Raw genomic sequence first — 24148 nt, 5'->3', positions numbered from 1 at the left:
TATGCAAAGGTCGCGATTGGGTCTGGGGGAACAGCCAGGAAAGGGCTTTTGATAGAGCACGCAATTTGTTATGCTTCAACAAACTGTTAGCGTTATATGACCAGTGTAAGAAACTAGTTTTAACCTGTGAAGCGTCGTCCTATGGGGTCGGGTGTGTGTTGCAGCATGTGAATGTCAATGGTCAGTTACAGCCAGTAGCTTATGCCTCCAGAAGTCTGTCCCGGGCAGAAAGGGGCTACAGGATGGTAGAAAAGGAAGCGCTGGCATGTGTATATGCAGTAAAAAAAAAATGCACCAGTACCTGTTTGGCAGGGATTGGAGCTGTAGACAGATCACAAACCCCTAACGTCCCTTTTGGCCGACAAGGCCATAAATGCGAATGCCGCCTATGACTACACAATTCAGCACAGACCGGGCACTGAAAACTGTGCCAATGCACTCAGCAGGCTACCACTAGCCACCACTGAGAGGGCAGCTGAGCATGATGCTGAGATGGTCATGGCTATTGAAGCTTTCGAAAGCGAAGGCTCTCCTGTGACAGCCCGTCAGATTAAAGTCTGGACAAATAAACATAGAAACATCGAAAATAGGTGCAGGAGTAGGCTATTCAGCCCTTCGAGCCTGCACCGCCATTCAATGAGTTCATGGTTGAACATGCAACTTCAGTACCCCATTCCTGCTTTCTAACCATACCCCTTGATCCCCCTAGTAGTAAGGACTACATCTAACTCCTTTTTGAATATATTTAGTGAATTGGCCTCAATAACTTCCTGTGGTAGAGAATTCCACAGGTTCACCACTCTCTGGGTGAAGAAGTTTCTCCTCATCTCGGTCCTAAATGGCTTACCCCTTATCCTTAGACTGTGACCCCTGGTTCTGGACTTCCCCAACATTGGGAACATTATTCCTGCATCTAACCTGTTTAAACCCGTAGGAATTTTAAACGTTTCTATGAGATCCCCCCTCATTCTTCTGAACTCCAGTGAACACAAGCCCAGTTAATCAATTCTTTCTTGATATGTCAGACCCGCCATCCCGGGAATCAGTCTGGTGAACCTTCGCTGCACTCCCTCAATAGCAAGAATTGTCCTTCCTCAAGTTAGGAGACCAAAACTGTACACAATACTCCAGGTGTGGCCTCACTAAGGCCCCGTACAACTGTAGTAACACCTCCATGCCCCTGTACTCAAATCCCCTCGCTATGAAGGCCAACATGCCATTTGCTTTCTTAACCACCTGCTGTACCTGCATGCCAACCTTCAATGACTGATGTACCATGACACCCAGGTCTCATTGCACCTCCCTTTTTCCTAATCTGTCACCATTCAGATAATAGTCTGTGTCTCTGTTTTTACCATCAAAGTGGATAACCTCACATTTATCCACATTATACTTCATCTGCCATGCATTTGCCCACTTACCTAACTTATCCAAGTCACTCTGCAGCTTCATAGCATTCTCCTCACAGCTCACACTGCCATCCGCAAATTTGGAGATACAACATTTAATCCCCTCGTCTAAATCATTAATGTACAATGTAAACAGCTGGGGCCCCAGCACAGAACCTTGCGGTACCCCACTAGTCACTGCCTGCCATTCTGAAAAGTACCCATTTACTCCTACTCTTTGCTTCCTGTCTGCCAACCAGTTCTCAATCCATGTGAGCACACGACCCCCAATCCCATGTGCTTTAACTTTGCACATTAATCTCTTGTGTGGGACCTTGTCGAAGGCCTTCTGAAAATCCAAATATACCACATCAACTGGTTCTCCCTTGTCCACTCTACTGGAAACATCCTCAAAAAATTCCAGAAGATTTGTCAAGCATGATTTCCCTTTCACAAATCCATGCTGACTTGGACCTATCATGTCACCTCTTTCCAAATGTGCTGCTATGACATCCTTAATAATTGATTCCATCATTTTACCCATGACTAATGTCAGGCTGACCGGTCTATAATTCCCTGCTTTCTCTCTCCCTCCTTTTTTAAAAAGTGGGGTTACATTAGCTACCCTCCACTCCATAGGAACTGATCCAGAGTCTATGGAATGTTGGAAAATGACTGTCAATGCATCCGCTATTTCCAAGGCCACCTCCTTAAGTACTCTGGGATGCAGTCCATCAGGCCCTGGGGATTTATCGGCCTTCAATCCCATCAATTTCCCCAACACAATTTCCCGACTAATAAGGATTTCCTTCAGCTCCTCCTTCTTACTAGACCCTCTGACCCCTTTTATATCCGGAAGGTTGTTTGTGTCCTCCTTAGTCAATACCGAACCAAAGTACTTGTTCAATTGGTCTGCCATTTCTTTGTTCCCAGTTATGACTTCCCATGATTCTGACTGCAGGGGACCTACGTTTGTCTTTACTAACCTTTTTCTCTTTACATATCTATAGAAGCTTTTGCAGTCCGTCTTAATGTTCCCTGCAAGCTTCCTCTCGTACTCCATTTTCCCTGCCCTAATAAAACCCTTTGTCCTCCTCTGCTGAGTCCCCGGGTTCGCTGCTATTTCTGGCCAATTTGTATGCCACTTCCTTGGCTTTAATACTATCCCCGATTTTCCTTGATAGCCACGGTTGAGCCACCTTCCCTTTTTTATTTTTACTCCAGACAGGGATGTACAATTGTAGTTCATCCATGCGGTCTCTAAATGTCTGCCATTGCCCATCAACTGTCAACTCCTTAAGTATCATTCGCCAATCTATCCTAGCCAATTCAAAGTTACCCTTCTTTTAGTTCTGGACCATGGTCTGTGAATTAACGGTTTCATTCTCATCCTAATGTAGAATTCCACCATATTATGGTCACTCTTCCCCAAGGGGCCTCGCACAACAAGATTGCTAATTAATCCTCTCTCATTACACAACACCCAGTCTAAGATGGCCTAAGACCCGCTACTGTCTTTAGTTAAGAAATGTGTCCTGAATGGGGACTGGGCAGCCACGAACGGGGCATAAGAACATAAGAATTAGGAACAGGAGTAGGCAATCTAGCCCCTCGAGCCTGCTCCGCCATTCAACAAGATCATGGCTGATCTGGCCGTGGACTCAGCTCCACTTACCCGCCCGCTCCCCATAACCCTTAATTTCCTTATTAGTTAAAAAAATCTATCTATCTGTGACTTGAATACATTCAATGAGCTAGCCTCAACTGCTTCCTTGGGCAGAGAATTCCACAGAATCACAACCCTCTGGGAGAAGAAATTCCTTCTCAACTCGGTTTTAAATTGGCTCCCCCGTATTTTGAGGCTGTGCCCCCTAGTTCTAGTCTCCCCGACCAGTGGAAACAACCTCTCTGCCTCTATCTTGTCTATCCCTTTCATTATTTTAAATGTTTCTATAAGATCACCCCTCATCCTTCTGAACTCCAACGAGTAAAGACCCAGTCTACTCAATCTATCATCATAAGGTAACCCCTTCATCTCCGGAATCATCCTAGTGAATCGTCTCTGTACCCCCTCCAAGGCTAGTATATCCTTCCTTAAGTAAGGTGACCAAAACTGCACGCAGTACTCCAGGTGCGGCCTCACCAATACCCTGTACAGTTGCAGCAGGACCTCCCTGCTTTTGTACTCCATCCCTCTCGCAATGAAGGCCAACATTCCATTCGCCTTCCTGATTACCTGCTGCACCTGCAAACTAACTTTTTGGGATTCATGCACAAGGACCCCCAGGTCCCTCTGCACCGCAGCATGTTGTAATTTCTCCCCATTCAAATAGTAGTCGCTTTTTTTGTTTTTTTTCCCCCAAGGTGGATGACCTCACACTTTCCGACATTGTATTCCATCTGCCAAACCTTAGCCCATTCGCTTAACCTATCTAAATCTCTTTGCAGCCTCTCTGTGTTCTCTACACAACCCGCTTTCCCACTAATCTTTGTGTCATCTGCAAATTTTGTTACACTACACTCTGTCCCCTCTTCCAGGTCATCGATGTATATTGTAAACAGTTGTGGTCCCAGCACCGATCCCTCTGGCACACCACTAACCACCGATTTCCAACCCGAAAAGGACCCATTTATCCCGACTCTCTGCTTTCTGTTAGCAGCCAATTCTCTATCCATGCTAATACATTTCCACTGACCCCGTGTACCTTTATCTTCTGCAGTAACCTTTTGTGTGGCACCTTATCGAATGCCTTTTGGAAATCTAAATACACCACATCCATCGGTACACCTCCAGCCACCATGCTCGTTATATCCTCAAAGAATTCCAGTAAATTAGTTAAACATGATTTCCCCTTCATGAATCCATGCTGCGTCTGCTTGATTGCACTATTCCTATCTAGATGTCCCGCTATTTCCTCCTTAATGATAGTTTCAAGCATTTTCCCCACTACAGATGTTAAACTAACCGGCCTATAGTTATCTGCCTTTTGTCTGCCCCCTTTTTGAAACAGAGGCGTTACATTAGCTGCTTTCCAATCCGCTGGTACCTCCCCAGAGTCCAGAGAATTTTGGTAGATTATAACGAATGCATCTGCTATAACTTCCGCCATCTCTTTTAATACCCTGGGATGTATTTCATCAGGACCAGGGCACTTGTCTACCTTGAGTCCCATTAGCCTGTCCAGCACTACCCCCCTAGTGATAGTGATTGTCTCCAGGTCCTCCCTTCCCATATTCCTGTGACCAGCAATTTCTGGCATGGTTTCTGTGTCTTCCACTGTGAAGACCGAAGCAAAATAATTGTTTAAGGTCTCAGCCATTTCCACATTTCCCATTATTAAATTCTCATCTTCTAAGGGACCAACATTTACTTTAGTCACTCTTTTCCGTTTTATATATCTGTAAAAGCTGTAAATGCCCTGAGAGTTTAAACCGTTTCATAGGTGCAAGGATGAACTCTCGATTGCCTGTGGGAAAACCGAGTAGTCATGCCCCAGAAGGGCAGAGGTGTGTTTATCAGAGAACTTCACAATGAACACCCGGGCATTGTCATGATGATGGCAATTGCCAGGTCACACGTTTGGTGGCCAGGGATAGATGCAGACCTGGAACTGTGTGTTCGCAGGTGCAACACGTGTGCTCAGCTGGGCAACGCACCCAGGGAAGCCCCCCTTCGCCCCTGGTCCTGGCCCGCCAAGCCCCCCTTAGCCCCTGGTCCTGACCCGCCAAGCCATGGTCACGCATCCATGTGGACTACGCAGGTCCTTTCATGGGAAAAATGTTTTTGGTTGTAGCAGACGCCTACTCCAAATGGATTGAGTGTGCCATTTTAAATTCAAGGACATCGTCTGCCACGGTCGAAAGTCTACGGGCAATGTTCGCCGCCCATGGTCTACCGGATGTCTTGGTCAGCGACAATGGCCCGTGCTTCACAAGCACTGAATTTCAGGACTTCATGGCAGGCAATGGAATCAACCATGTCAGAACGGCACCATTCAAGCCGGCCTCAAACGACCAGGCGGAATGAGCTGCGCAGATAATCAAACACTCAGAATCCAAGAGGGCTCTCTACAAAGCCACTTATCACGTCTCCTGTTGGCCAATAGATCCCGACCACACTCGCTCACAGGGGTTCCACCCGCAGAGCTGCTAATGAAAAGGACGCTCAAAACCAGGTTATCCCTTATACACCCTACTATGAAAGAAATTGTTGAGAGCAGGCGTCAGTCACAATGTGACTACCATGACAGGAATGCGAGGGCGCGATGTATTGATGTCAATGACCCTGTTTTTGTCCTTAATTACGCTGCAGGGCCCAAATGGCTTGTAGGCACTGTAATTGCCAAAGAGGGGAATAGGGTTTTGGTAGTTAAACTTACCAATAGACAAATCTGCCGCAAACACGTGGATCAAACTAAAAGGAGGTTCAGCAACCCCATAGAAGAAGCAGAGGAAGAACATGATGTACAGTTTACTCCACCACAGGTGACCGAACACCGGAACCAAGTGGAGGAGAGCCCAGTCACTGTGGGCAGTCCGGACAGGCCTGAGGCACCGCAAACAGCAGACACTCAGGCCAGCACCCACAACCGGAGCCCCAACTCAGGCGCTCTACAAGGGAGCGTAAACCATCAGAGAGACTTAACCTGTGATCCCAATAAGACTTTGTGGGGCGGAGGTGATGTCATGTATTCAACTGACATTGTAACCCATGTATAAGCTGATCGAAGTTGTATACCTTGAGAACACTGACCACAGGGGGTGAACTTGTGGGAGATACTCCTAACCTGGACTTTCCGGTATAAAAGGGGAAGCTCCACCCACCTTCATCACTTGAGGTCTTGGTAATAAAGGTAACTGGTCACAGAGTGATCTTTTCTCAAGTATGGACCTCGTGTGCATTTATACTGTATAGTAAGAACATATATTAGTGCCTGCTATTATTTTGGCCATGGAGAGAGCACAAAATGAGCTTGCAGGAGAAAATTAACTTATCCCTATGGTAGGAAATGCCAGCTATACCTAAACCAGAGTTTGAACTGAACCAGATCGATGAACACCATTTTAAACTAAGACCCATTACATCGTTGGTAATTTTTGTATAATTTTAATGGTAGTCATGCAAATTGATTAAAAGGATTAAAAGAAAGTTACTCAGTTTCACAGGAACAAACGTCTTTATTACTGATGTGGTGCTTGCATTTGGAAGAATCTATCAGGTCCCAAGTTTAAAATCTAATGGACTAGAAGCTAAAGATAAGTTTGATTGAAGCAGGCAGCACAATAACCTAGATATCCTCAGCAATTTTTGACGGTGGTGGGGGCGGGAGGGATTGGAGGGTTGTGGGCAGGCAGAATTAAAGAACATAGCTTAAGAACTTTTCTGTGGTCAACCACAACTGGAAAGGGTGCTTTCCCAGTACAACCTATATTAACTGCGTAACCTTATGGTTACAAACACAACATAATTAACAAATTGCAACATTTGTGCAAGGCAGCCTAACAATGAAACTGATGCATGGCCCTTCCTTTCCAAACAAAACAGGATAACTGAACACGTTCATAAAGCCAGTCTTCTTTACCTGCAAATCAATCCCATTTAAAATCCAAAAGTTGTCTGCAAAAGGTGAAATCTACTCTGGTTAATTTCTGATAATACTTAAGTGACAATGTGCACCTACTAGTCAGTTTACAAGTAGAGTTTTGTATAGAATTCCTCCTGATGTGACAGCATGAATCGCAACAGGGGTATAACAATACTCCTCAATCATGTCCACAACAGGCCAGGGGAGGGGGGGTGGAGTGAGAAAGAGGGCCCTGTTTCTTCAAAGTTTTACTAGCCCCAGTTCTTTTTGGATTTTTACAGCCCTAATATTTTTTTAAACCTTGTTTTACAGGCTTCAATTTTTATTGATTTGTTCAAGATACAAGGCATTATGGTGTTAATATTAAACAAATATGAATTTTTCCCAGAAAAAACATGGAGGCTTTCAATGTATTTTGAAATACAATGTGGTAATAGAATTTTAATATTTAATAGACATGTTTTGCTTCCAGGCTGCTACAAAACAGGTCTAAATAATAAAAACCTGGAACAAAGGATGAGTGAGGGACACCATTAAGTGTGCAGGTATCTCTCTTTAATGCATTTTTAGTGCATAAAATAAGAGTAATACTTGTATACATAATATTGCAGCACATGTATTTAATTTCCATTTAAGTCAATTTGATCTGACACTGGAGCTTCTCCCTTTTAAACTCAAAGTAAACACACAACTAGATTTCTAGTTACATTCAATTTTAGGGTGGTTGGATATTCCGATTGAACAGTAAGATTTTCCAAAACCTGCTTTAAGGATAAATGATTACAGGGAATACACGATTCAATAGCTGACAACCATCATCATCATCATCATAATAGGCATTCCCTCGAAGCGAGGATGACTTGCTTCCACGCCAAAAAGGGATGAGTTCACAGGAGTTTCAATGAAGAACCTAATATTCCAGATCCAGAACTATATCTTGGAGAGTGGAAGGTACCTGTGCGTGGATTATTTTAATGTGTGGTGACCGTTGCACACCAGCCACCACATGGGCTTGACAGAGCTGGGTCTTGGTCCAGTGGCAAGGATTAACCAAGACGACTGGAGACCAGCTCTGCTGCATAACCTAGTGCGCACATATATAGCAGCATGGGCTGGCCCGTGCTGCCCCTGGGCCCTCGCCTCTTCCGGGCCCCGGTCACTTCCTTCTACAAACTCTTGCCGCTCCTTCGCCTTTCCTGCTGTGCCTGCCCACTCTGCAATCAGCGACCTGGCTTTGCAGCAGTCGCCCTCCTGCAGCAGCACGCACTGCTCCCTGCAGTGGTATGCCCCCACACACTGCTCCCTCCAATGGCCCCGGCTTACTGATGGTCTTGCAGGCCAGGACCGCATCCGTCAGAATTCCAGCTCAAAGCTGGGCAGCAGTGCAAGATGTTGGAGGGCGGGGAGGAAGAAAGAGGAGAGGAGAACGCATCTCTATTTTAAGACTTCACAATTCATTTGTCTCCCAATTTCTTACCTGATGATTTCAGCATATTCTTTGTCTTTCCCTTTGCTATCCCTCCATTTTCTGAACATGACGGAGGCATCCACATTTGCTGGTGAGAATGTGTTTGGTTCGTTCAGTAAGGAGATGACACTTAAAAGTATAGTCCTGAGGGAATAGGGTTAAAACAAAACTGTTACTTCCTGTATAATTGGCTTATTAATTTTTGTACTTTTTTTTAAAGCCACATATTTTTAAAAAGCACATTAAGCACCACATCTTTTATATTTAACTTAAGCATTTATATAACACTACCTCCCTTCTAAACCACAAAAATGTACATCTGAAAATAGCAGGACAAATGATGCATCAGCATTGAGATTATTACACTGTCCCACATGCAATTTAGAAAATCAACTATGAAGCAGGGAGAGGTTTATTTTCAGTCAGTTTTTTTTGAGAAAGAAGGTTCCATCTTATTCAGGTCCTTTGCCCCCAAATTACAGGTAACATTCTCTAAAAGACAGCAGACAAGGGGGCCTGCAATTGATGTTCATGTCAGCAGCAAGATGTGCCAACACAGCCTGTGAGCAGTGCCTGTCCTGCCTTCGATACTTCTACAGCAAGACTATCAGTGTTATCACATCTATTTCTATTATTAAACTTGCAGGATGTTTTTTAAAAAAATCAAACTTCGCACAAATTTAAAGTAAGGATTTAGGATCAGATTTAAAAACAAACTCCCTTCTCCGACAACAAAATAAGTTGGGTCAAATGCCTAATGGTTAAAATTGTACATGATCTGTGGAATCAATAAAGACTTTCAATTATATAGTGCCTTTAATGACCTCAGTATGTCCCAAAGTGCTTTACAGCCAATTAAGTACTTTTGAAGTGTAGTCACTGTAGTAATGTAGGAAATGCGGCAGCCAATTTGCACATAGCAATGTCACACAAACAGCAATGTGATAATGACCAGATAATCTGCTTCTAGGTGTTGAGGGATATGCATCTGAAAAAGTAGACTAAGCCTCTGTTTAACGTCTCATCCGAAAGACGGCCTCTCTCAGTACTGCACAGGAATGCCAGCCTGGATTTCATGCTTAGATCGCTGGAGTGGGATTTGAACCCACAACCTTCTGACACAGTGGCAAAATTGGTACTAAGCCAGGGCTGACTCCAACAGCCGTGATAGGCCAAATAACTACCGCTTGTTGCATATTTTCAATTTTCTTACAGCAGGTTTCCTCATTATCATAGGCAGTCCCTCAGAATCGAGGAAGACTTGCTTCCACTCTTAGCATGAGCACTTAGGTGGCTGTACAGTCCAACACGCGAACCAGAGTCTCCGTCACAGACAGTGGTTGAAGGAAAGGGTGGGCTGGGAGTCTGGGTTGCCGCACACTCCTTCCGCTGCCTGCGCTTGATTTTTGCATGCTCTCGGCGCCAAAGAGGAGCACATAATAAGGGCAAGGCAATTCCTATAAGAATTATTAAATCTGAAGGACAGTTTTTCCATATCATGTGGCCACATAAAAAACATAGAAACATAGAAAATAGGTGCAGGAGTAGGCCATTCAGCCCTTCGAGCCTGCACCACCATTCAATAAGAGCATGGCTGATCATTCACCCCAGTACCCCTTTCCTGCTTTCTCTCCATACCCCTTGATCCCTTTAGCCGTAAGGGTCATATCTAACTCCCTCATATATCCAATGAACTGGCATCAACACTCTGCGGTAGGGAATTCCACAGGTTGACAGCTCTGAGTGAAGAAGTTTCTCCTCATCTCAGTCCTAAATGGCCTACCCCTTATCCTAAGACTGTATCCCTTGGTTCTGGACTTTCCCAACATCGGGAACAATCTACCCACATCTAACTTGTCCAGTCCCATCAGAATCGTGTATGTTTCCATGAGATCCCCTTCTAAACGCCAATGTATAAAGGCCCAGTTGATCCAGTCTCTCCTCATATGTCAGTCCAGCCATCCCAGGAATCAGTCTGGTGAACCTTCGCTGCACTCCCTCAATAGCAAGAACGACCTTCCTCAGATTAGGAGACCAAAACTGAACACAATATTGCAGGTGAGGCCTCACCAAGGCCTTGTAAAACTGCAGTAAGACCTCCCAGCTCCTATACTCAAATCCCCTAGCTATGAAGGCCAACATATCATTTGCCTTCTTCACCGCCTGCTGTACCTATATGCCAACTTTCAATGACTGATGAACCATGACACCCAGGTCTCCTTGCACCTCCCCTTTTCCTAATCTGCCACCATTCAGATAATATTCTGTCTTCGCATTTTTGCCCCCAAAGTGGATAACCTCACATTTATACACATTATACTGCATCTGCCATGCATTTGCCCACTCACCTAACCTGCCCAAGTCACCCTGCAGCCTCTTAGTGTCCCCCTCACAACTCATACCGACACCCAGTTTAATGTCATCTGCAAACTTGGAGATATTACACTCAATTCCTTCATTCAAATCATTGATGAATATTGTAAACAGCTGGGGGCCCTGCGGCACTCCACTAGTCACTGCCTGCCATTCTGAAAAGGACCCGTTTATCCCGACTCTCTGCTTCCCGTCTGCCAACCAGTTCTCTATCCACGTCAGTATATTACCCCCAATACCATGTGCTTTAATTTTGCACATCAATCTCTTGTGTGGTATCTTGTCAAAAGCCTTTTGAAAGTCCAAATACACCACATCCACTAGTTCTCCCTTGTCCACTCTACTAGTTACATCCTCAAAAGATTCCAGAAGATTTGTCAAGCATGATTTCCCCTTCATAAATCCATGCTGACCTGGACCGATCCTGTCACTACTTTCAATGCGCTGCTATTTCATCTATAATAATTGATTCCAACATTTTCCCCACCACTGATGTTTGGCTAACTATAATTCCCCGCTTTCTCTCTCCCTCCCTTTTTAAAAAGTGGTGTTACATTAGCTACCCTCCAATCCATAGGAACTGATCCAGAGTCGATAGACTGTTGGAAAATGATCACCAATGCATCCACTATTTCTAGGGCGACTTCCTTAAGTACTCTGGGATGCAGAGGGATTTATCGGCCTTCAATCCCATCAATTTTCCTAACACAATTTCCCGCCTAATAAGGATATCCTTCAGTTCCTCCTTCTCACTAGACCCTTGGTCCCCTAGTACTTCCGGAAGGCTATTTGTGTCTTCCTTCGTGAAGACAGGACCAAAGTATTGTTCAATTGGTCTGCCATTTCTTTGTTCCCCATTATAAATTCACCTGAATCCGACTGCAAGGGACTGACGTTTGTCTTCACTATTATTTTTCTCTTCACATATCTATAGAAGCTTTTGCAGTCAGTTTTTATGTTCCCGGCAAACTTCTTCTCGTACTCTATTTTCCCCCTCTTAATTAAACCCTTTGTCCTTCTCTGCTGAATTCTAAATTTCTCCCAGTCCTCAGGTTTGCTGCCTTTTCTGACCAATTTATATGCCTCTTCCTTGGGTTTAACACTATCCTTAATTTCCCTTGTTAGCCACGGTTGAGCCACCTTCCCCGTTTTATTTTTACTCCAGACAGGGATGTACAATTGCTGAAGTTCATCCATGTGATCTTTAAATGTTTGCCATTGTCCATCCACCGTCAACCCTTGAAGAATCATTTGCCAGTCCATTCTAGCCAATTCACGCCTCAAACCATCGAAGTTACCTTTCCTTAAGTTCCTTCTAGTTTCTGAATTAACTGTGACACTCTCCATCCTAATAAAGAATTCTCCCATATTATGGTCACTCTTCCCCAAGGAGTCTCACATAAGATTGCTAATTAGTCCTTTCTCATTACACATCATCCAGTCGAGGATGGCCAGCTCCCTGGTTTGTTCCTCGACATATTGGTCTAGAAAACTATCTCTAATACACTGCAGGAAATCCTCCTCCACTGCATTGCTACCAGTTTGGTTAGCCCAATTAATATGTAGATTAAAGTCACCCATGATAACTGCTGTATCTTTATTGCACGCATCCCTAATTTCTTGTTTGATGCTGTCCCCAACCTTACTACTACTGTTTGGTGGTCTGTACACAACTCCCACTAGCGTTTTCTGCCCCTTGGTATTCCGTAGCTCCACCCATACCGATGCCGCATCATCCAAGCTAATGTCCTTTCTTACTATTGCATTAATTTCCTCTTTAACTAGCAATGCCACCACGCCTCCTTTTCCTTTTTGTCTATCTTTCCTAAATGTTGAATATCCCTGGATGTTGAGTTCCCAGCCTTGGTCACCCTGGAGCCATGTCTCCATGATGCAAATTACATCATACCCATTAACTGCTATCTGTCCACCTTATTCCGAATACTCCTCGCTTTGAGGCACAGAGCCTTCAGGCTAGTCTTTCTGACACACTTTGCCCCTTTAGAATTTTGCTGTAATGTGGCCCTTTTTGCCTTAGGTTTCTCTGCCCTCCACTTTTACTTTTCTTCTATCTTTTGCTTCTGTCCCCATTCTACTTCCCTCTGTCTCCCTGCATAGGTTCCCATCCCCCTGCCAAATTAGTTTAACTCCTCCCCAACATTGGCAAAAGCCTGAGTGACTGTCTTCAAGTGACAGAAGGATAAACCAAGTTCAAAATCAGACACGCTGCTTTCTGTGATATAGGGAAAAAGGGCAAGAATGACAATAATTTGTTGGCATTAACAAAATAAAATACTTAATTCTTGAAACATTCCTTCTTAGAATTTAACTGCTGTAAGTAGTTACGAGCAATGTTCCCCTTTAGCTGCGCAGTCACGCTGCTGTCTGAAGCTCCTGTGCAGGCCGTTTGCCGGTTTCTCATTGGAAAAACAGCGCAAGTTTGAAGGGGCCGCACAACCAAAAATAAATTATAGGGAACATTGGCTTCAAAACTACATGAGTTGTGAAAGCAGACTCTATTGTGTGGTTTGCTTGCACCTGTCCTGTTTCCTGACTGAAGATTGTGAAGCCACATTGATCCAGGTGGTAGCTTGAAACTGCAGGAAAATTGGTCTGGAAAATTCTTGTATACACTTTAAATTAAAAAAAAATATATAAACCAAATTTTTGCTGAGTAACTTGACATTTAAGTATTGGAGAGAGTGCAGAGCGTTAAAGAGCTGAGTTCTGAGGAAACACTTGGGAAATGTGGAAATTTCAACCTTGAAAGGAGGCATTGGAGAGGTGACCTTAGAGTATACAAGATAGTAAACTGTATGAGAAATATAAATCCAGAAGATTACTTCAACTAAATTATGAGCGTAGAACAAGAGGACACAGTTTAAACTAGCACAATACATATTTAGGACTGATATCACAAAAATCTTCTTCAATGCATGGAACAGACTCCTGGATAGATTATTGAAGATGAAAACTTTGGAATCATTTAAAACCAACCTGAATGCTAAAATGTCTGCTTTTGAGGGGTTTTACAAATAATGAAGCACAAGAATAGGAACAAAAATCTAAAGGCCGTTAAGTGCGGCCACGATTGTCCAGCTTTTAACACTGGATTGGATTTTGCTGTATCAACAATGGCAAGGCCATCAGTGCTCGCCGTTATTACAGGGTAAAACTGATAGCAACTTCTGGCATCCGCACATGCCCAGTTAAACGTGGAAATCCAGAAGTTGATGTCAGTGATTCTCTGCTCCTCCACAGTCTGCGCTGTTGCAGTCTTTGCTGATGGAATCTGCACAGAAATCACTGTCATGGCGTGAATTTAAGATTAAATACACACTAATCTCATAATATAGATGGATGAAAATGTTGGGGCTAGTGCAATCAAGAGTAACTGAGTGTTTAATGGCATAATAAGAGTTAATTACTGCTGATCAACCTCTCTGGACCTGAAAAATTAATTTTACAAATGTGAAGTCTCATTCCCTAAGAAAATTAATGTTGCAGATTTTCTAAAAAAAAATAAAATTTAAAATAAATGTTAAAAGTTTTCTCTTATATCTCTCCCTTCATCCCCTGTGTACGTCCCAATCTTTATTTTGCTTCCTGTACAATGATTTAAATTTCCTGTTTTTTTACTTCCTGGTTTAGAACATAAGAACATAAGAATTAGGAACAGGAGTAGGCCATCTAGCCCCTCGAGCCTGCTCCGCCATTCAACAAGATCATGGCTGATCTGGCTGTGGACTCAGCTCCACTTACCCGCCCTCTCCCCATAACCCTTTATTCCCTTATTGGTTAAAAATCTATCTATCTGTGATTTGAATACATTCAATGAGCTAGCCTCAACTGCTTCCTTGGGCAGAGAATTCCACAGATTCACAACCCTCTGGGAAAAGAAATTCTTTCTCAACTCGGTTTTAAATTGGCTCCCCTGTATTTTGAGGCTGTGCCCCCTAGTTCTAGTCTCCCAACCAGTGGAAACAACCTCTCCGCCTCTATCTTGTCTATCCCTTTCATTATTTTAAATGTTTCTATAAGATCACCCTTCATCCTTCTGAACTCCAACGAATAAAGACCCAGTCTACTCAATCTATCATAAGGTAACCCCCTCATCTCCGGAATCAGCCTAGTGAATCGTCTCTACCCCCTCCAAGGTTAGTATATCCTTCCTTAAGTAAGGTGACCAAAACTGCACGCAGTACTCCAGGTGCGGCCTCACCAATACCCTGTACAGTTGTAGCAGGACCTACCTGCTTTTGTACTCCATCCCTCTCGCAATGACAGCCAACATTGCATTCGCCTTCCTGATTATCTGCTGCACCTGCAAACTAACTTTTTGGGATTTCATGCACAAGGACCCTCAGGCCCCTCTGCACTGCAGCATGTTGTAATTTCTCCCCATTCAAATAATATTCCCTTTTACTGTGAGGTCATCCCAAGGTGGATGACCTCACATTTTCCGACATCTGCCAAACCTTAGCCCATTCGCTTAACCTATCTAAATCTCTTCGCAGCCTCTCTGTGTCCTCTACACAACCCGCTTTCCCACTAATCTTTGTGTCATCTGCAAATTTTGTTACACTACACTCTGTCCCCTCTTCCAGGTCATCTATGTATATTGTAAACAGTTGTGGTCCCGGCACCAATCCCTGTGGCACACCACGAACCACCGATTTCCAATCCGAAAAGGATCCATTTATCCCGACTCTGCAGTCTGCGTGCCTCAGTGAGGATTCTTCAATCTGATTGGTTGAAGAGCTTCCCTACTGCTTGGTCTGCTCACTGGCATCATAAATCCCCTGTAGAGGATGCCGAACTGGATCAGACCCTTGGTTACAAGAAATCTCCACTGACAATCCCGCAAAAAGTATCTGAGCAATTGTATGCGAGGTAAACGGCGAAAGCCTTTTCTTCACCACTCACAGCAAAATCCAGGCCAGACTGATTGTGTGGCAAATCAAATGAATGTGCTTTTTATTTAACAGGAAAAGAGATCACCTTATTTGTGGCAGCACTTCCAAAGTTGAAATACACACATTACAACACCTGGATTTCAAGGCTTGGATCAGGAATATCTTGTTTGGTAAGGATCAATAGTTACAATGTATTTGGAGAGTTTGTGCTGGCTTTTTGCGATTTCACCTGTTTCCGGGCACAAATCGTGGCAAAATCAAAATTTTAGCGTCGGGTTAGCGTTAGCGCCAGAGCACGCAACTTTCATCAAATGAAAGCACATGATGGGCGTTAGCGCTAAATTGCACCACAGAAGTCGGGCGCCGGAGCTGAAAGTTCCTACCCTAAAATTTAAAAAAAATCAACATTTTGCGCAAACGCAAAAATTTTTTTCTCTTCCCGTGCTTCTGGTCTGCTGTCCGATCGCAAATGCTAATGTAGGGCGCGGTCGCGCGCATGTGCAGTACAACCGAGGCTGAACCAGCCATTTTATTATTCGATTTTGAGGGTGGAGGAGGACATAGAAACATAAAAAATAGGTGGAGTAGGCCATTCGGCCCTTCGAGCCTGCACCACCATTCAATAAGATCATGGCTGATCATTCACCCCAGTACCCCTTTCCTGCTTTCTCTCCATACCCTTTGATCCCTTTAGCCGTAAGGGCCATATCTAACTCCCTCTTGAATATATCCAATGAACTGGCATAAACAACGCTCTGCAGTAGGGAATTCCACAGGTTAACAACTCTCTGAGTGAAGAAGTTTCTCCTCATCTCAGTCCTAAATGGCTTACCCCTTATCCTTAGACTGTGTCCTGTGGTTCTGGACTTCCCCAACATCGGGAATATTCTTCCTGCATTTAACCTGTCCAGTCCCGTCAGAATTTTGTGTTTCTATGAGGTCCCCTCTCATCGTTCTAAACTCCAGTGAATACAGGCCCAGTCGATCCAGTCTCTTCTCATGTCAGTCCAGCCATCCTGGGAATCAGTCTGGTGAACCTTCGCTGCACTCCCTCAATAGCAAGAACGTCCTTCCTCAGATTAGGAGACCAAAACTGAACACAATATTCCAGGTGAGGCCTCACTAAGGCCCTGTACAACTGCAGTAAGACCTCCCTGCTCTTATACTCAAATCCCCTAGCTATGAAGGCCAACATACCACTTGCCTTCTTCACCACCTGCTGTACCTGCATACCAACTTTCAATGACTGATGTACCATGACACCCAGGTCTCAGTGCACCTCCCCTTTTTCCTAATCTGCCTCCATTCAGATAATATTCTGCCTTCGTGTTTTTGCCCCCAAAGTAGATGACCTCACATTTATCCACATTATACTGCATCTGCCATGCATTTGCCCGCTCACCTAATCTGTCCAAGTCACCCTGCAGCCTCTTAGCGTCTTCCTCACAGCTCACACCGCCACCCAGTTTAGTGTCATCTGCAAACCTGGAGATATTACACTCAATTCCTTCATCTAAATCATTGATGTATATTGTAAATAGCTGGGGTCCCAGCACTGAGCCCTGCAGCACTCCACTAGTCACTGCCTGCCATTCTGAAAACGACCCGTTTATCCCGACTCTCTGCTTCCTGTCTGCCAACCAGTTCTCTATCCATGTCAGTACATTACCCCCAATACCATGTGCTTTAATTTTGCACATCAATCTCTTGTGTGGAACCTTGTCAAAAACCATTTGAAAGTCCAAATACACCACATCCATTGGTTCTCCCTTGTCCACTCTGCTAGTTACATTGTCAAAAAATTCCAGAAGATTTGTCAAGCATGATTTCCCTTTCATAAATCCATGCTGACTTGGACTGATTTTGTCACTGCTTTCCAAATGCGGTATTTCATCTTTAATAATTGATTCCAACATTTTCCCCACTAATGATGTCAGGCTAACCGGTTTCTAATTACCCGTTTTCTCTCTCCCTCCCTTTTTAAAAAGTGGTGTTACATTAGCTACCCTCCAGTCCATAGGAACTGATCCAGAGTCGATAAGACTTTTGGAAAATGATCACCAATGCATCCACTATTTCTGGGGCCACTTCCTTAAGTACTCTGGGATGCAGACTATCAGGTCCCAGGGATTTATCGGCCTTCAATGCCATCAATTTCCCTAACACAATTTCCCGCTTTATAAGGATATCCTTCAGTTCCGCCTTCTCACTAGACCCTCGGTCCCCTAGTATTTCCGGAAAGTTATTTGTGTCTTCCTTCGTGAAGACAGAACCAAAGTATTTGTTCAACTGGTCTGCCATTTCTTTGTTCCCCATTATAAATTCACCTGAATCTGACTGCAAGGGACCTACGTTTGTCTTCACTAATCTTTTTCTCTTCACATATCTATAGAAGCTTTTGCAGTCAGTTTTTATGTTCCCGGCAAGCTTACTCTCATACTCTATTTTCTCCCTTCTGATTAAACCCTTTGTCTGCCTCTGCTGAATTCTAAATTTCTCCCAGTCCTCTGGTTTGCTTCTTTTTCTGGCCAATTTATATGCCTCTTCCTTGGATTTAACACTATCCTTAATTTCCGTTGTTTGCCACAGTTGAGCCACCTTCCCTGTTTTATTTATTTATTTATTTATTTATTTTTTAAATCCAATTTCGTTCCAGATCAACTCTAACGCCAAAGATCACTTTGCGCCAATGTGTTTGATCTTAGGCCAAAAGGCCGAGAGTCGAAGTTGCACCGTTCCTGGAAATATTGCAATACCAGGTCGGTGTATGGAGTGGACGGGGCATGCCCCTGATCCAGCTCCCTGTCCAAAAATTAATTCAATATCATGTCCCCATAGGGGATATTAAACTGATAAGAACAGATACTACACTTGATTTTAGCCAAAAGGCCCTGTTTTATTTTTACTCCAGACAGGGATGTCCAATTGTTGTAGTTCATCCATGTGATCTTTAAATGTTTGCCATTGCCTATCCACCGCTAACCCTTTAAGTATCATTTGCCAGTCTATTCTAGCCAATTCATGTCTCATACCATCGAAGTTACCTTTCCTTAAGTTCAGGACCTTAGTCTCTGAATTAACTGTGTCACTCTCCATCTAATAAAGAATTCTACCATATTATGGTCACTCTTCCACAAGGGGCTTTGCATAACAAGATTGCTAATTAGTCCTTTCTCATTACACATCACCCAGTCGAGGATGGCCAGCCCTGTAGTTGGTTCCTCGACATATTGGTCTAGAAAACCATCCCTAATACACTCCAGGAAATCCTCCTCCACTGTATTACCACCAGTTTGGTTAGCCAATCTATATGTAGATTAAAGTCACCCATGATAGCTACTGTACCTTTATTGCACGCATCCCTAATTTCTTGTTGATGCTGTCCCCAACCTCACTACTACTGTTTGGCGATCTGTACACAACTCCCACTAGCGTTTTCTGCCCTTTCGTATTCCACAGCTCCACCCATGCATGCCAGATAATTTTCACAAGAGGCAAACAAAGCTCTTGTGGAGAGGAGATGGCAGGAACTACACGGGAGGGATGGATCTCGACCCCTGCCAGCCATTTTTAAACAGAATCTGGAGAGAGATTGCTGAGGAGGTCTCTGCCTCTAACTCAGTGGCCAGAAGTGGGAAACAGTTCCGGAAAAAGTTTAATGATCTTTGTAAGGTCAGAAGTGAGTACAATTTTTCTTGATGCACTCCTTTATTACGTAAACTATAAATCTGACATACTATGTGTTCTCATGCTGTTGCCTCCTCAAATGCATGACACATAGGTAGGCTTAGTGTGGCACCCTATTTGCCACAAATGATCTTTACACATTAAGATTGCTTTCTCAGATCTCATAAGATGGCTCCTCACTTCGATATCCTCCTAATGAACCACGTGCAACTTCCAAGGCCATTAAATAGAGGACTCTATTACATTCAGACAGTATGATACAAGTGCTTTGGTGGCCACAAGAGCAGATGGACCCTCTGGTAACCATTTTCATCGTTGCAGGCAAAGTCATCTCACAATCGCCGCAAGCAGGTGCGAACAGGCGGCGGTCTGCCCCATACTCTGCCACTTACGGACCCGGAGGAGCGAATGGCAGGCCTTATAGGCAACTCAGTTCGGGCAACTGCCACTGGTGGCACTGACCCACGCTTGCATACTGAGGACAAGTCCTGCACACTCCCTGGGCTGGCTTGGGGCAATGTGATGATGCAGTGTCTGTGGACTCGGGTTGGGGCAATGTGATGCAGTGTCTGTGGACTAGATATAATGGAGTCTCGGTGGTCCTTCAAATGAGCCTGTGCTGTGTGACCTTCCGCATGTCACCTTGCCCCCTTCCCTGTTGCTAACCACTCGTCTGTTACTTTCTACTTCATGACCAGCCACAGGCGCCGCATCCCTCAGATCAACCCTCCACATCAGGCCATCATGTGGTGGAGGAGGAGCAGGAGGAAGATGAGTTGACAGAGCAGCCGACTCCAGGGGCAGATACACTCTACACCTCTTTTGCCACTGGTAAACACCTCGTCTGAGGCTGATCTAACATTCCCGGGCTTTGAGATCTCGAAGGCTCCTGGGAATAGTGGCGTGCAGCAATGCAGTTCTGGGGTCGAATCCCACATGCCATCCCTCCTGCGGACAAGTCAGCAAAGTCGGTTTGCTGACAGACAGGCAGACGCAGAACTGGACATGGTGGGACTGTCCAGGGGCACCATCAGGCTCACCCATCAACTACTTGATGTCCTGGGCAGGATTCCTGCGACCATCGAGAATTTCACTGCGACCGTAATGGAGGTAGGGTCGCAGATTGTCAGTGCGTGCTGCAAAACCTGCGAGGCCATCACTGGCCACACGAGGCTGGTGGCCTCGACCAGTCACACTGGAGTCCCGGAGAGTTTGGCGAGTAGCCTTTCAGAGTTGCCCAGTGTGACATCCAGACACACCATCCGTGATTGGCGACACCAATGAAGAGGCTCGCCAGTCAGAAGCCAGGCCATTCACGTCACAAGCGCGTTCAGTGTCTCCCCAGGAGGCGTCTCCAATGTCTCTCCCCCCAACACACCCGCACTCTGACAATGCTGCTGCACGCCTTCGTGGTGCCACTTTGGGTATGAGGAGCAAGCAAGGGAGGGGGATAAGGGTAAGGGGGGAAAATTCGGTGGTAAAAGACAGGGCAGGGGTGTTGGCTGTAATGTTGTTGTTTAATCACAATGTGTTATTTTATTAACATTTCAACATTTGCAAATCATGTTAAAGTTATAAAAGTTTACAATGTTTCATAAATTCTTTTGTTCGTATTAACCATTCCTGTATAGTCTCATTTGCGGAGCAAGAGGGGGGAATAGACAACATGGTGGGTCAGAGCGGCCAGGCGACAGTCACTCTTCAAGCAAAGCATTGAATTATGAGCTGTTGACATAAGGCTTTTGCAGCGGAGAAATTTCCACAATGCCTCCAGTGCTGTTGTGGTGGGGGTGGTGGTGGCATGTGTTCCATGCCAGGCTCCTCTTCCTCCTTCCCCCCACCCTCCCCTCTCCAAAGGTGGTTCTGCAATCCCCATTGGCAAATCCTGTCCCCTCATGATGGCAAAGTTGTGTAGCATGCAGCACACACCACAATGAACTCAGCGACCTGCTGAGGGGAGTATTGCAGGCAGCCTCCAGAGGGGTCCAGGCATCGGAAGGACTGCTTGAGCCGCCCAATTGTCTGTTTGACGATGTTACATGTGGCTGCATGGCTCTCATTATAGCGATGCTCGGCTTCTGTCTGAGGGTTCCGGAGGGCGGGGGGGGGGGGGGGGGGGGGGTCATGAGCCAGGTGGCAAGGCTATAACCTTTGTCCCCGAGCATTCAGCTCTGGCCTTGTGGCTGAAACTGGAACAGGCCTGAGACACATTGCTCTCACACAAGATGAAAGCATCATGGATGCTCCCTGGATATTGGGCATTGACTGCCATGATGCGCCGAGTATGGTCACAGACAATCTGTATGTTCATGGAGTGGAATCCCTTTCGGTGTTGGTAAACCTCTGGTGCACGTAGGGCGATGTGCGTACAGTCAATGGCACCATGAACCTTGAAGAAACCAGCAAATCATCCAAAACCTACAGCCCTCTCATTTTGGGCCTCCTTAGGAAGTTTATGAAGTCCATCCTGCATGCGTACAGTGCAGTAGTCATCTAGCGTGCTGCGAGATGAAGTATATGTCCCCCACTCATACCTGAAAGGAGCTGGAGGCATAGAAGGCAAGCGTGGCAGTAACCTTCACCTCGACGGGCAGTGTAGTCCTGGTGCCGCTGGTAGGCTGTAGTTCTGCCTGTACGAGCTGGCATGTCTCTGTTAGCGCTTCTTTTCGGAAGCGTAGCCTTCTAACACAGTGTCTCAGAGAGCTGCAGGTATGAGCGATGCTCCCTGCAGTCGATGGGGGTAAGGCCTCCTCCCCAATAATCTGCGACCTCTTCGATTACATTAAAAATGATCAATAAGCATTCTTGTAGCTCGACGCCGTATAAATATAGCAGCCGGGAATAATGGCCGACATAGTAGATCCCTATTTTTTAAAATGTCCTTTAAAACAAACAATAAACTCACATAAACTTCACAATGAAAAGTATGCAGTAACGCAGCGTTCTTCTCCCAATGCTTTTAATTACTCAGAACTCTGACTTTCGCCTCCGTTTCCAAGATGGCGCCTGCTGCACCCGGGTTGCGACTGGTTTTTGCTCACCGTTTCCCGGGTAGACGCTAAATCGGGCGATATGGCCGACAGTTCCGCCTGGGGCACTAGCGCAGCGCTGCACATAAGAACATAAGAAATAGGAGGAGTAGGCCATACGGCTCCTCGAGCCTGCTCCGCCATTCAATACGATCATGGCTGATCCAATCATGGACTCAGGTTAACTTCCCTGCCCGCTTTCCATAACCCCTTAATCCCTTATAGGTTAAGAAACTGTCTACCTCTGTCTTAAATTTATTCAATGTCCCAGCTTCCACAGCTCTATGAGGCAACGAATTCCACAGATTTACAATCCTCAGAAGAAATTCCTACTCAGTTTTAAATGGGTGGTTCCTTATTCTATCATGCCCCCTAGTTCTAGTCTCTCCTATCAGTGGAAACATCCTCTCTGCAGCCACCTTGTCAAGCCCCCTCATAATCTTATACGTTTCGTTAAGATCACCTCTCATTCTTCTGAATTCCAATGAGTAGAGGCCCAATCTCCTCAACCTTTCAACCAACCCCCTCATCTCCGGAATCAACCTAGTAAACTTTCTCTGAACTGGCTCCAAAGCAAGTATATATTTTTGTAAATATGGAAACCAAAACTGTACAGAGTATTCCAGGTGTGGCCTCACCAATACCCTGTATAACTGTAGTAAGACTTCCCTGCTTTTATACTCCATCCCCTTTGCAATAAAGGCCAACATTCCATTGGCCTTCCTGATCACTTGCTGTACCTGCATACTATCCTTTTGTGTTTCATACACAAGTACCCCCAGGTCCCACTGTACTGCAGCACTTTGCAATCTTTCTCCATTTAAATAATAACTTGCTCTTTGATTTTTTTCTGCCAAAGTGCATGACCTCACACTTTCCAACATTATACTCCATCTGCCAAATTTTTGCCCACTCACTTAGCCTGTCCATGTCCTTTTGCAGATTTTTTGTGTCCTCCTCACACATTGCTTTTCCCCCCATCTTTGTATCGTCAGAAAACTTGGCTGCATTATATTCGGTCCTTTCTTCCAAGTCGTTAATATAGATTGAAAATAGTTGGGGTCCCAGCACTGATCCTTGCGGCACCCCACTAGTTATTGATTGCCAACCCGAGAATGAACCATTTATCCCAACTCTCTGTTTTCTGTTAGTTAGCCAATCCTCTATTACCCCCAATCCCGTGAACTTTTATCTGTGCAGTAATCTTTTATGTAGCACCTTATCAAATGCCTTCTGGAAGTCCAAATACACCAAACCCACTGGTTCCCCTTTATACACCCTATTCGTTACATTCTCAAAGAATCCCAGCAAATTTGTCAAACATGACTTCCCCGTCATAAATCCATGCTGACTCTGCCTGACTGAATTATGCTTTTCCAAATGTCCTGCTACTGCTTCTTTAATAATGGACTCCAACATTTTCCCAACCACAGATGTTAGGCTAACTGGTCTATAGTTTCCTGTTTTTTGTCTGCCTCCTTTTTTTAAAAATAGGGGCGTTACATTTGCAGTTTTCCAATCTGCTGGGAGCTCCCCAGAATCCAGGAAATTTTGGTAAATTACAACCAATGCATCCACAATCCCTGCCGCTACTTCTCAAGACCCTAGGATGCAAGCCATCAGGTCCAGGGGATTTATTTGCCTTTCATCCCATTATCTTACTGAGTACCACCTCCTTAGTGATTGTGATTGTGTTAAATTC

The 24148-nt window shown here is 44.8% G+C and overlaps 1 protein-coding gene and 1 pseudogene across 1 annotated transcript in view; both read right to left on the bottom strand.

Moving 5' to 3' along the window:
- The window catches only part of ube2r2 (ubiquitin-conjugating enzyme E2R 2), a 185934-nt gene that overhangs the window by 6120 nt on the left and 155666 nt on the right, over window positions 1–24148 (bottom strand). Inside the window, exon 4 of the mRNA XM_070868076.1 lies at window positions 8451–8585. Within this exon, the coding sequence (XP_070724177.1) occupies window positions 8451–8585 (135 nt within the window). The remainder of the gene's footprint in view (window positions 1–8450; window positions 8586–24148) is intronic.
- LOC139251442 (U2 spliceosomal RNA) lies at window positions 18453–18628 on the bottom strand (annotated as a pseudogene).

The sequence above is a fragment of the Pristiophorus japonicus genome, chromosome 2 (genome assembly GCF_044704955.1).
Source record: "Pristiophorus japonicus isolate sPriJap1 chromosome 2, sPriJap1.hap1, whole genome shotgun sequence".
NCBI lineage: Eukaryota > Metazoa > Chordata > Chondrichthyes > Pristiophoridae > Pristiophorus > Pristiophorus japonicus.
Note: the sequence above shows the minus strand (reverse complement) of the source record. Positions and strands in the feature narration are given on the sequence as shown.